This window comes from Lepeophtheirus salmonis, chromosome 14 (genome assembly GCF_016086655.4).
Source record: "Lepeophtheirus salmonis chromosome 14, UVic_Lsal_1.4, whole genome shotgun sequence".
NCBI classification, from domain to species: Eukaryota; Metazoa; Arthropoda; class Copepoda; order Siphonostomatoida; family Caligidae; genus Lepeophtheirus; species Lepeophtheirus salmonis.
In genome coordinates this window covers 40750078-40764532 of record NC_052144.2, presented here as the reverse complement: position 1 = coordinate 40764532, position 14455 = coordinate 40750078, and the positions used below count along the sequence as shown (strand labels likewise).

Here is a 14455-nt window from a genome sequence, read left to right as displayed (position 1 = left end):
GAAAATAAAATTTTGATCAAATTTTTATTCGAATGTGAAATTTGACCAATACTATTCAAACTCACCGATGATCCAGTTGTATGGAGTTTCCTGATAATGGTCTTAATTGATTTCATTGATAGGTATAGGTACTTGGTGATATAAATTGTCAGTAATTTTTTTGGTTGGGCCGCTATTTTGGAATCGGTAATCTCAAGAATGAATATTATTTAAATCCTGAGTCTTGAATTTCCTTTCCTACCGCATTCCATTTTATTCAAAACTTTGTTGCCGAGTTATAATTGTAAGTCCTTATTGGACTCAGAGTAAAACTGAGGATCGGCAACGGAGTAATTCTTGTAGATGTCCTTAGTTACTCCCCCCTCCTTTGTCACAGTTGATCTAATCAAACGTCATGACAGATAAGCTGCTCATCTCAAAAACATTGAACTTCAAATTGTCAAAGTGACCATTTTGATTTTCAGTTTCTTTTTTTAACATGCCCATTATAAACACGATTTTATCACTATATATACACTCTTAAAATATTCTTCCAGTTTCTAGTTTATTTTTAATTTTACATACCATCGTTACATATAATTTAGGCGATGAATTGTGATATGGCAATATTATATCGCTGATTGCAGTATCGCAATCCGTCCTGATCTTTATATCTCTATATTACAACAGAAATAGAAAAAAAATTGGAGGAGACACAAGGAAAAACAAAAATGTTCCTTCTTGAGAAGACCACCTTATTTGAAGATTACCCAACCTACCAGCTGTCTCAGGATGAGTGAAAGAAAGTAATTTCTTCACCAAACGTCCCGTAAAGATGGATACAGCCAAACAGGAAATGGAAAGATACCTGACTGATGACTCTGAAGGTCTGCAAATTATCTTGGCCTACCGAGTACTGCCAACAGTGAGCGTTTGTTCTCCAAGGTAAAACAGATCCTGAGGAGGACTAAACAGAGGCTGAGAGACGATAACTTTGAGAAGTATCTCCTGTTAATCTCAAATAAAGAGCTATAAGAGAAATAATTTATGTATTTCATTTTTTTATTATAGTAAAATATTGTAAATAAATACATTTCAACAAAGTGTATAACTCGATTATTTAAGCTAAAAAGGTATACATACATACATAGATTTAAAAAATTGTATATTCGAATATGATCGCAATTAAATTGATCGGATCGCTCATCGCAAATGGCCCTCATCGTTAAATCGCAGTGAATTTCTGATTGCAATTTTTGATCGCATCGCATTTTTTTCCCCTGATCGCTCACAAGCCTGATTTGGTAAGACTAGTTTTATTCATTAAAGACTAAACTTGAAAAATTGAGTATTAAATACTTGATATTTGACTAGGTTTTATTATTAAAAACAAAACTTTAGACACACAAATTAGTGACTTTCTTCCAACTTTGCAAAAACTAAAAGTTATTGCGCCAAAATGATACATCTCTTTAAATATTATTTAATATAAAATGTAATTATATTACTCAAAAAGAGGGCGCTGTGAAATTTAGAATGAATATTAATTGTTGTCCACCCAAGCTACAGACTGTCACGCCACCTTGCGGATAATATATATATTTTAGTTTCCTCATGCCCCAATGTACAATTTGCTTGTTCATGTTGCAACTAGGATATAATATCTTGAGCAAAATAAGAATATAATTGTTATCACCAAGGTGTTGTGACAGTTTGTAGCTTGTTACTTTCAAAATGGTGCATGGTCAGAAGAATTTTAACAGTGCTTTCTATGTGAGAAACATAGGTACATATAATTTTCTATTAAACAGTATTAAATTCAGCTAGTTGTACTATTTTTCCATACGACGACGTCCCTCTTTTGCCGCTTTGTTGATAAACGAATATGTGTAAAAAACGCTCATGCCCCATTGTATATTTGCACACTTAAAAAATGGGCATATTTTGGCTTCACTAATTAATATACTTATCCCTATCTTAATTGGATTTTGTACCTCCCACTATTCCATACGCACAGGTCATAACAATAAATACACTCGACTCAGTGTTGAGAAAAATTTATTATTGATTAATTTAGCAACTATTTAGTCGCTATTCAAACATACTTAATATCTAAATTGTGACATACTCGTAATAATAAAGGACATATTAGCTGTACTTAAATTTAACAATCTGCCACATTTCATTCTAATTTATTAAAAACATATTAACAAAATATACATACTAAAATCTAAACATTGGAGATGCCATTCAAAATACCTTTCATTCAACATGATTAAATTAAAGTTTAATCCAAAGATTTTGCTCAAATTGACACGTTAATTAACTATGAGGTTTTAAAAGCTAAATAAATTATTTTTTTCTTGTAATAGGCGCCATCTTTTATCAAGAATATCATTTTTAGGAGTACAAATTTGCTGTCAAAGATCGTAAACAAGTTTTCTCGTTAAGTTAAAAACAGAGATATATGTACATTATTAGATCATATGTATATGATGCGTTGTTACTTATAATTCACTATTTGAAACATCTACTAATTTGCGTGAGACTATGTTTAGCTCAAGGGGAATATTTATGAGGAAAGACCAAAGAATATAACATATAAAGAACTTTATACACATTCTTTGAAAACAACTTTCAGTAAGATACAAAGGGCTCAGTTATGACTATTGCTGTGTCAGTCTTTATTTATTCAGGCCATTTCAGCCTTAGGACAAGTCCTATCAGTCCTTGAAACCGGTTTTTATGAATGTCAAGTGTACTAGAGCTGATTTAAAAAAGAAATAAAGTTGATTGACGCCATCTAGGACGAACATGTTAGGACTGATATGCAGGAGTGAACTGGACCGGACAGAAAGAAAAACTGGGCGGGACTGGGGTCTTCAGTCATAAATAAGGATTGGCACAACAATAGTTAAAACTAAAAGACTCGAGGGAAAGAGTGGACACTCAGTAGAAGAAGAGCATATTTTTTCCTTCTCTTTGCTGATTGGCTTAAAATTGTCAGCTTCCATAAGGTCCATTTTAAAAGTCTTGAAACCAATTTATGGACTACTTTGAGGGCTTAATATTTAATTATTTGTTATAATTAGCCGATACATATTGTGATATATATTTTTTATAATGGTAACGTGTAGTGCAGTAAATGATAATAATGAATCAACTTCGAATAAAAAGCCCCCGGCTTACCACCCATGAAAATATTTAATTTTCTAAAACACATCAATCGAAGGAAGTCTTAGATCAAAACCATGAAATGTGCGAATTGGACTCCAGCCAAAGACTCAATAGTTTGCCAAGTAATATAATCAACTATTTTTTATTATGTGAGGGATGTGAAAATTAAATTAATGGGTTATTTTATGAGGATATCATTAGGCACCATATTTTAATTATTTTTATACATAAATTATTCTATTTAGGCTCACTTTGAAGAATTAATATTTTTCTTAAAATCTGCATATAGACGGTGGCGTTTGTTACATAATGTAATTCCTACTTTATTTGAATATTCTAAGATAAAAACAAACGAAAGCTCCCGTTTAACCGAAACAGAGACGCAGAAGAACTTTATAGGAATAAAATAATTCAAATGTTTGAACATTCGTGTACAAAAACTCATGGGGCATCCAATAAAGAAGATTTTCTTGATCACAAAGTTCAAACCCCACTCTCCTCAGACATTTTAATCCAAAAAGCCCCTGACATTGGAGTTTTAAGCATCATTCACCCGTTTTCTTTTTTTAGCACGTATCAGTTCAATTCTCAATATTAATATAAACAAAAAATATAATTAATTAATTAAGTTGAAAAATGACTCTCTTTTTCGGTTTCTCTCGGAGTTTCTTTTCTTGTGGTATTCCATAGGTTTGACGATGTTTTAGTTGTATTTGCGATTTTTCGGAATTTCCTATTCCTCACATAAATACGACCAAGTGTAAAAGTGATAAATCTCGAACCACATTCAACTAATCTCCATCTTTCTTCATATTTTTGTTGTAGGTTGAATTCAAGACCTTTCAATCTGGATGCATCCGTTTCAAGGGGTGTTCCCTTCTTCAAATCGAAAATGGTGAGGACAGGGGTATTCGTCAATATTTCATTTACTTCTTCCATAGCTTTAGGTTGTATGTTGTCCATACAAATTCATTCTTTAATTCCATCAGATGTCTTAATGGTTCTGTTGCTTTGGTAAATTTTGATGAAAAGCCTGCAAGTTGATTTGCTAAACCAATAAATGATATTATCTCTGTTCTATTTATAGGTGTCAGGAATTCATGGATCACCTTTAACTTCTTTCCATCCAATGCTATTTTATCTTTACAAATTTTATAGATAACAAAATTGATATCTTAACGTGCGAATTGAAATTTATACTTGCTCAGCGTAATACCATATTTTCTAAATCTCAATAATATTTTCCGTGTGAATCAAAATTTTCATCATCCACAAGGACGTCATCAACCACTTTATGAGCATTATGAATTCCTTCTAAAACCTGATCGCATCTACAATTATATGCATTACAAGTAAAAATGAAACCCATTGGTTCTTGCTTAAAATAAAATCTATCATATGGTGTTTTAAATGTTGTAAGCTTCTGACTTCTCTCATCGAGAGGCATTTTCCAATATCTATTTACTGCATCAAATTTGGTAATTTATCTTGATTTGGGGCTAATTTCCTTAACAACCTCTTCAATATAGTAAGATCTATTGTTAGTCGTATTTTTCCATTAGGTGTTAGTGCAACAACAATTGGATGACACCGTCACCTCATCGTCGATCTTCTTTATTACGTCTTTCTTCACCATGTCTTATTACGTTCTTTTAACTTGATCCCTGTGGCAAAGTGGGATTTGTCTCTATCCATGAAGAGCAAAGCGCTTGGCATAATCCAAAAGTTCGATTTTTATCTGAAGGAATTTATTTCATCGTCTTTAGTTCTTCATCACAGGTAAATTAATCTGAAAAATTGGCTATCAAGTCTTGTCCATTTTGACTTTTTCTGATAGGTTTAAATATAGATTTTTATTAATTTTAATTTCTTGCATTCACTAACGATTGAATAATCCATTCTTCCTTTAATTGTTTAGGGAAATATGGGTTTATAATTCCCAATCCCATACACGCATGCTGTGATAAAAAACAAATCCTCCTGGTCGATAGTTTTCTCAAAATAGACAATCTCTTTATGTTGACGATTACAGAGTCTAAATATTAGCTTAACATTATTAATAACCTCCAATCTTGAGCCGTTCACTCGGACTATCTTGGGACTAGCAGATGGATGCCATAGTCTCTTTGATGGAAAGTTTAAATCTTTGTAAACTCTCAAGCCTGCAATAGAAGCCATTAAACCCCTATCACATACAGAAATTGAATTCCCAATGTATTCTCCACTTACAGTCAGAATGTCAATTGGAATTTTATTCAGTTCACATCCACGAACTGAATTGAAGTGTAATACTGAACATATGTTCTTGGATCGGCATACTTTCGCATAATGACCTTTCTTCCTACACTTTCGGCATTCCATTCCTTTAGCAGGACATGGTCTTCCATATTGATGCGCATTGAATCCACATTGTATACATATCAATTCTTTCTTTCTCATCCATGGTTTTTTTTACTCTTACTTCTTCTTCTTTCAAATCATTTGGCCTTTGAAATTCTATTAATACCCTTTAATACTAAATCTTTTAAACTTTCTTTATTACTCTTTGCAGATACAATTGTTCTGCACAAAGTAATGGTCTCTTTCAAATTAAGTTGTTTAATGTTTTCTAAAAGTTTTTGGCGAACATCATCGCCCCTGACTCGACATGTGACCAGAGTGCCCAACCCATCTTCTGATCACATTTCATAAATTTCTACCTGCTCCGCCAACATTCACTCAACAATAATTCATAAAAAAACAAGGAATAATAATTAACAACTATATTAATATCTATGAGTGTAAATAAAAACCCTATTTCTTTCCCTCATTTTTTTTTTGTTATTTTAATTTTTTTGTCTGTCCTCTCCTTCCCTTGAGTACTTTAGATGAAGAAAGAATTTATCAAGTAGTTGAGAAATCCATGGTTAAAACTAATTAATAAGTAATAGATATAACTATAAGATAACTTTAATATTTGCAATTGATCAGCAGCGAATAATGTACATAAATAGTGAAGTAGTTACTCACTACACAAAACATGTCTATATAGATCATAACGATCTTACGTTCAGATGTCAAAAATCATTTACTATTAAAGTATACATCATATTTTCAACGCTTTAACTACATAGCCAAACCCGTCCAAAACTTCATCATCAAGAATCTCTCCCAAGAACGTTGCTTAGTAGGCTATGGACTTTTGCCCCCCTTCCCCGGAGCAGTGACATCAAGTCACTGGATTACAGCATCTAGGAGCATATTGAAGCCAAGGCCTATAAAGTTTGCCAACCAACATGAACTCACTCATGGCGGCAGGGGACAAAGCCTGGGCCTAAATGTCCGCCATGTACCTTCGGAAACCCTTGTAATGTATTCGCGTTTCCTTCCCCATTGTTCTCTTACTTCTCTTATTTTCTTGTATGTATATATATATGTGTAAAGTACAGTCTTTTACCTCGTTTTAAGTATAAATAGTCGTGTATTTTATGTATGTATCAGAGTAGGTTATTGTGTTAATAAGAATATAATTGTTCCTATTAGACAACCTTTGTTTTATTCCCCACGTCTTTCCTCTCCTCATTTCTCTCGGTCATCCTGGATTCCTTGGTTTAAATAGTTTGTGTCTCCTCAACCTCGTCAAGACACAACAACCCTGCACCGCCTTCTGACCTTGCCTTGAGCGCTGGATCGCCGTTGAGGGCGGCTATATTGATTAAAAATGGTAATCATAAGAATACAAATTTATTCCATGTAATATATCTACATACACATATTATGTTTTGTATTTATAAGTCAATAAACATAGATGCCCCAAAGAGGGAAAAATTTTCGACAACCCAGTGAAGCATGATTTCTCTGCAAAAAGAAAATGCTTTACTCAGTCTTAAAATAGTATTTCCGAAAAAATTTAGGTACCATATTCTGAACAAAAAAAGAAGTGTTCTATCTTGTAATTAGATACAACTATCATATTTTGCCTGAAAAAAAGGAAGCAAGACTTCCTCAATAGATTTCTCATAAAAAAAGGTTATGATCTATTAACCATTTATGTTTGAAAATTGTGCTAACAAAGAACTTTTAAAATACAAGATAAATTTTATTAAAATGGACCTACAAAGGTTATAGTATTTATTAATATACAAAAGTTAAATTAAAAATTAATCTACAGCCAACATTAACTTCTCCAAGAGGAATCTCTGCAACAAAGCATTCAAGTACATGGAATTATTTGATATATTTTAATGGTACTAGGAAAACTGTACTAGAGAAAATTGCCATGGAGGAAAATTACCCGTATTTTGTTCAAACTTAATGATGAATAATAACACATTATAAATTCGCTTAATATTATTTATGACAAATACCTAAACATATTTGTTTGTTCCATCCCCCAAGGGACTCCCTTCAAGTGTGAGTAATATTATTGCAATACCATTTCCTTGCAATTTTTTTAAATTCAATCCAATCTTCTAAGAAATGGATCGAGAGGGTTGGTAAGGAGGGAGGGCGGAATAAATAGCTTAGGGCCTCTTAAAATATGGTGGAATACCCTCTGCACTCGGATTGGCCCCGAAGTAGTGTGGGATTGCTAAGAACCACCACCAATTTATCCAATACATTCGAGCAACCTTTCTAATACCAAAAATAGTTTAAAGCCCTTGGGGTACTTGGGGGTGCCCCTGGATCCTTAAAAACCACTATTAATTCATTCATGAATCCCTTTAATGCCAAAAAATAGTTTAAGCTCTCAGTTTGCAATTTGACGGGTATAACTTATATGCCACTTACAAGGAAAAAGTTCTGAGAAAGAATTCCTACATTTAATTCTAAAGATTTAATGGATATATATAAATAATAAAATATTAGATTGTTTGAACATTAATTGAATTTCACTTAGACTTTAATAAAAAAATTATAATACATAGTAAATTTTCAAATTAAGCAACGATAACAATTCAGCAAAGTTATTTTAATAAAATAAATCTGATTCTTACCTTTCAAAAATTTCAAATATAACAAGTGAATTGATGAAAATATGTTTTATTAGAAAGATATTATGTTTTTCAGACAAAATATAATAGTTGTATCCAATAACTTAATTACAAGAAATTATGCAATGAAATAAATATATATTTTGAAATTTTTTCAAAAATCCTAATATCATACTATGGGTAATTAAACAATTTTTTTAAGATAGCATACTTTATCATATAGGCACAGTACAGGGGTGTCCCTATATACCTATATTTTTTGTGTGTGTGTGTGTAAAGTGTGAAAATAAATTACACAGTTAAGTAATAACTAACTAATTACTTACTACATATTACTCCTGGGAAATAATTTAGTCATATTGCTTATAATCTAGAGTAATAACATTACTTTATATTACTTATTTTTCGATATCCTCTTACGAAATGAACGATACTACAATCTATTTGGCGAGTTTTTACATTGAATACATATTTTTTTAGATTATACATTGAACATTTTTCTATAAGGAAAGATATAATATTCCTCATCACTATGTATTATGAATAAGTTTTAAGGGTCTAAAGAAGAGTGTCCTTTTTCATCATTTTTGACCCTAAAAATGGAAATATATCGAGTTAAGAACAAGATACAGATCAATAAAACACTTTATAATAATAAAAAAACACTTTTACATAAGTTTTATGTATCCTTTTTTTAATTTGGGGATTGTTTTAAGGTTAAAAAATGACTCTGAACGATGATTAATAGTTTCGAATTACTATAATCAAAAATAATTTAGAATTCAGATGACCGAGAGGAAAACTGAGATCCGTTTTGGATTCTGCACTCATAGATAAATCGATTGCCCAATATTTTTATAACAACAGATCTCTGAAAGTACCAATTTCATTACCAATTTGGAGTAGTAAAGTTTTAAATGTTTTAGTACCCCAGTACCAGAAGAGTACCAACATACTAAACAACATTAATACTTAGATATGATGAGGGTAACTGGGGAAATATGGGCCCCTGGGTAATGTGAGACACCCTTATATGTGTACATTTTAATATTCATTCAAGAGTTACATTGTTTTGAAATGTGACAGTAAATGACATCGTCTTCCATTCATATTGTATTCAAGCTAATTGTGCCACCCATGTGAAAAATGTATGTATTTAGTATTTGGACCTTTCATTTACACTAATGCAACTTTCATGCAAACAAGGATAAAATATTAAACATGGAATGCAATGTAGAGAATTATGCGATAATTAACATTAGTTTCTAAGATGATACATTTTTTAATAACATATATGAAATGGTTCTGTGGGGGTAATATGATATATTCTAATTGGTGTAATATTATTCATGGCTTTGTGGATACTTCTGATGTTGTCATGAGGCTTTGACATCCTCAATTTGTAGGAGGAGGTCCATCTAGAACTGACACAACTTTGAATTTTGTCATATATTTGTCAAACATTGCATATGTAGTTTGTATAGCCCAACAAACACTTGTTGCCCACATTATGTGTGCTATCTAAGACATTTTATCAATCTAATAATACTCTTTATCAAGTATTACTTAATTATTATCTACATAAAAGCAATAAACCAATTTGTTTTCATTTATATTAATGAAACTTTGGTGGACCGTATTACCTGGAGCATGTGGGAGTATGGTCCAATATTAGGTTTTCTATAAAGGCCTCTAACTTCAAATATTTTTGTATGTTTGGAGATAAGTGCTAATAATTTTGAATAAACAACATGAAGATACATCTACAGTGAAAGTTCTATAATTAAGTAAAAAATATAGATAATTTTAAAAAAGTCGTTAACGTTTATTCGAGAAAACAACATATGTTTAGTAATTATAAGAAGCGTGTATTATTTTGGAGATACTACACTTCATATAATTACTAAGACATAAGTTGTATTCTCGAGTTAACGTAAACGACTGAGACGGTTTATACAAAATAATAGACTAAGAGATACTCTCGGGAAGAAAATGGAATCAACTTGTATAGCTGAACGCTACATATATAATGAATATAATAGTGTATTTATATCATTGACAATAATTCATTTTTTAATTCAAATCGAACTATCTTTCAAATCAAAAATCATATCTTGGTATATTTACATACATAAGAATAGGAGGTACTCATCTAAATAAGTTTAAGAGGGATAGTTTTTGTAATTTTGAAACTTTATTCTGAAAATGAAGTACAATAAAATATATTCAAAGTATTGTCTATTGTTAGTTTTGACTTTTCTCCATCTTTGAGGCAGAACACGGTGCTGAAAAAAATCATATTTTGAGGAGAACCAAGAATCAACCAAATTAACAGCATCTTTGTAAGAAGTGGAGTGCTGCTCGCCCAGGCCATGAGTCATCGACCGGAATAAGTAGTAGTCGGAAGGAAGAATGTGTGTTGAATACGACGGGTGAGGTAAATCATCCCATTGAAAGCGCCTCCAAAGTTTCCTTGACAACTTTAACAATCATACATATCATTGACCCAGCGCGAAAACATAATAACTGACAAAACATAAAAAAAATGAGTTTAATAACTTTTTGTGAGTAACTGTAGATAGAGATTTTGATATTGCATTTTTTTTTTCTTTCTTTTCCAAAACCCAATATTATTCTATATTTCACTAGCGAAAAAAGGACACTGTAATATACTATGAATTTATTCAATGCAAAACTATGCTATGTGGCTTTAACATTCAGCGAGTGGAAACTTGTCAGTGACAAAAGCTAAAAACTTGCAAGTTTATAAAGTGAGAGAAGTTGTGATTATTTTATACTGATTGTTGGCTACAATGGTATGCGATCCATATTATTAGCTTTTAACAAGTATAATTATAACAATATTTTCATTCAATAGCTATATGTACTAAGTACCAGTATACAACGCCATTTTTAGTAAACAGTATCATCTTTTAGTACAATAAAATAGTTATATATCCTTGAAATGTAAACTTTATTATACAATTCAAACCAGATAGCACCGTTTAGCGATGCATTTAAAATATGTTCCTTGGAAAAATGTACTATCTGGTAAATGCATTTTATAAATGTGGTATTTATAAGAGGCATAAATAATTTAAACATGACAATCTAGAAGTCATACTTATGATGATAACAACATTTGAATCACCTAGCTTCAATATTGGCGAAGATATAGTCATCCAAATATTAGCAATTTAATACTCACTATCAGTTATTTACCTTAGAATTAAGATGCATCCGATAATATTTTACGCCGAGAGTTAGTAGTTTGCCCTATCCATAAATCCTTTGGATTGTAATAAAAAAAAGAGTTGGAGTAAAATCTATTACTCCTGTTGAAGAGGCAGTTGTTTTAGTTTTCCTTTCCAGCAATCCTTTAACAGCTTCTTGAAACGACATTCAAGTATTGAAATAATTTGTGGCACTAGAAGCTCATTCTCTTGAATACTTTTTAGGATTTCAAACAATTCTAATTTTATATTCTGATTCTTAAGACATGCATTATGAAGCTTCCGCCCTAGCTTCTTCTCCTTAAGATGCGCTTTTTCTAACAAAAATTGATGACGATCATACTTGGCTTTCGCCAAGTTATGATCAGATGGAAAAGCGTATGAATGATCCATATTGATGGATTGAATAGGATCTATCGTATTTTCAGTAGCAATAATTTGAATATTAATATCCAAGTTCTCATTTGTTTCTTCTTGATGGGATTCAGAAAGTCGACGTTTTCTTCCCTTGGATGGAACATTCAAGGGTGTCACTTGAAATTTCGAAGGCACAGCATTAAACTGCAATTTTTTCAAAACTCTATATTCCTGCCCATCCAAGTAGTCCTCGGGCAAAAAGTGTTCTGAACATAAGACGGAAATAGGAGAAGGTGGAAAATCCTTTCGTCGAACAGCACGTATCCATTTCTGGCGCATATCTATTTTGGAAGGGAATCATAGACATTAATTTAATTTAAAAGTCAATCTATTATATAAGTTTTATTAACCTTGATCTTTAGGAAATCTATGGAAGCTCAGACCAGGTCGAGTGCTTTTATTTGAACACCCGTAGGCATAACAATATAGAACCATGTTGATGATGAGACCAAAGGATAATTCAAACTAATAGAAAAAAAATAAAGCAAAAGTAAATGCTTTAAAACTTAAATTTCGCAAAATTAAATTAAATGAGATAATTTAATTTACAATTAGTAATTATACTAGGATATAGGGGGGGAAGTAGACCAAATACAACAGTTGTATTAAACTTCTCAAGATGAGAATCTTTGTCTGCCTAACAAAGCCAAGCGGCCAACTAAAAATCCTCGTAGGTCTATATTTTTCTTCCCACTCACGACTAGATTTTTTATCCACTCTCAACCTCCCCTGTAAAAAGGGAAAGGAAAAATTTGAAATAAATAAACATTGGTAGCTAGTCTTCTGTATTTTTCTTGTTGCCAACTATTAATTATTAGTTAGCTAGAATGGTGATTAATTATTAATTTAGTGATGGATCAATAAATTTTTTAGAATATTTAAGATAAATAAACATCTAATCAATGAAGTATAATTTATTCTAAAAAATATTATATACTAATAAAATTAAGTCTTTCAACATATTATTGATATTTTTCAAATTATTGATTCTTAAACTGTATAGATTTGTGAGGACACTAGGAATCTTAGTTCCTTCTATAGTCTCAGTTTCTAACTTTCCCAAGTGATACAGGTTTATACATGCATAACATCCAGAAATAGGGTCGCTCACATTTTACGTTGATAGGTTTCGAAGATGACGTCATATTTGTTATTGTTTCTTTCACAGCTGTGCTCAGAAATAATTGTAGTTTCATCATCGAGTACACACTCGAGCAACGCATGCAAGTTATTTAAATTTATTTCAAAAGTGGTGAGTCTTTGATCCAAACTTTAAGAGCTTTAACGCCACTTTATGGTCAACGTAATCGACCTGCAAAATCAACAATTCAACGTTAGGTGAAAAAATTTGAGCCCACATACACGCTACATAATGTTCCTGTGCCAGTGAGACAAAGAAATGAACGAACTGTAAAAAATATTGCTGCCGCAAGCGCATCAATTCAAGATGACCCTAATTTGTCTCTTACGCGCCGTTCTTAATCGTTGGGCATCTCTGTGACATCGTTGTCGCGAATTTTACGAAAAGATCTTGGCCTATACCCGTATAAGATCAAGTTGACACAAGAACTGAAGCCGCTAGACCACTTCAAACGTCGGGAATTCGTAAAATGGGCTGAAGGAAAATTCGAAAATGATCCTGATTTTCAACCTAAAATCATTTTCAACGATGAGGCACATTTTGGCTCAATGGCTTTGTTAACAAGCAAAATATGCGCTATTGGGCCGAAAAACCCTACACGTGATTCATGAGGCGCCATTACATCCCCAAAAAGTTACTGTTTGGTGTGGATTGCATGCTGGCGGTGTCATTAGGCCGTACTTTTTCGTCGACGATGACAATCGCCACGTTACTGTGAATGGAAATCGTTACCGCGCCATGATAACCGATTTTTTTTGGTCTGAATTGGAATATATTCACTTGTACGATATGTGGTTTCAACAAAACGGTGCCACTTCACACACAGCAAATGTTACAATCGATTTATTGAAGAGTAAGTGAGCTTCTTATCTCCCGAATAGACCAGTCAATTGGCCGCCTCGCTCATGCGATTTAATGCCTCTAGACTATTTTCTTCGGGGTTACGTGAAAGCCCTGGTATCACCTATAATCCGTCGACGTTAGAAGAGCTCAGAACAAATATTCAACTCGAAATTGCTGCAGTATCAGCCAATTTATGCGGAAAAGTAGTCGAAAATTGGGTTCAACGATTTGACTTCGTAAAACGTGCACGTGGTGGCCATTCAAACGACATCGAATTTCATTCATAAATTAACTTGAATGTATTTTAACGGCAAATAAAGAAATCGTCGATATCTCAAACCGTTTTCGTTTTATTTATTAAAAAAATGTGAGTGCTGTTAATGAAAAACCCTTTAGAAGGGAAAATACATGATATGATCACTAAGACATTGAAAGACCTCATTTTTACGAACGCCAATATTTTTCAAAACTGTAATGCTAATTTTAAGAGTCAGGTTGGAATCTCTCTGCAATGCCCGTTTTGTAGAATTTAAAAGTCTTTCAAACATCTTTTCAGTTTCTAGACAAACTTCAATTACATCCTTAGGATAGGTTACTGCGGTTTGATGCGATCCTCCACAATCTTTTTGTTTTATCAAGGCATAATCGACCCTGAATTCGTTGTCAAGATACCACAAAGATTCAATGCATTT

General features: G+C 32.2%; 1 protein-coding gene across 2 annotated transcripts; it reads right to left on the bottom strand.

Moving 5' to 3' along the window:
• Nucleotides 1-10304: 10304 nt before the first annotated feature.
• LOC121129535 (THAP domain-containing protein 1) lies at nt 10305-12501 on the bottom strand. 2 transcript variants are annotated; one of them, XM_040725258.2, is made up of 4 exons: nt 12344-12501; nt 12130-12244; nt 11352-12060; nt 10305-10655 (listed from the first exon to the last, which is right to left on the bottom strand). In XM_040725258.2, exons 2-3 carry the CDS (start codon nt 12212-12214, stop codon nt 11459-11461), a joined length of 687 nt encoding a protein of 228 aa, XP_040581192.1. In that variant the 5' UTR covers nt 12215-12244; nt 12344-12501; the 3' UTR covers nt 10305-10655; nt 11352-11458. The 2 variants fall into 2 exon arrangements, with proteins under 2 accessions (XP_040581192.1, XP_040581190.1); XM_040725256.2 differs by having other exon boundaries at nt 12329-12481.
• Nucleotides 12502-14455: the final 1954 nt, after the last annotated feature.

Bases quoted from the DNA above. Each gene is read 5' to 3' on its own strand.
- LOC121129535 (XM_040725258.2), bottom strand. From the start codon at position 12,214: ATGGTTCTATATTGTTATGCCTACGGGTGTTCAAATAAAAGCACTCGA. The intron at 12,061-12,129 runs GTTAATAAAACT...CTTCCAAAATAG, and splicing joins TAGATTTCCTAAAGATCAAG to ATATGCGCCAGAAATGGATA.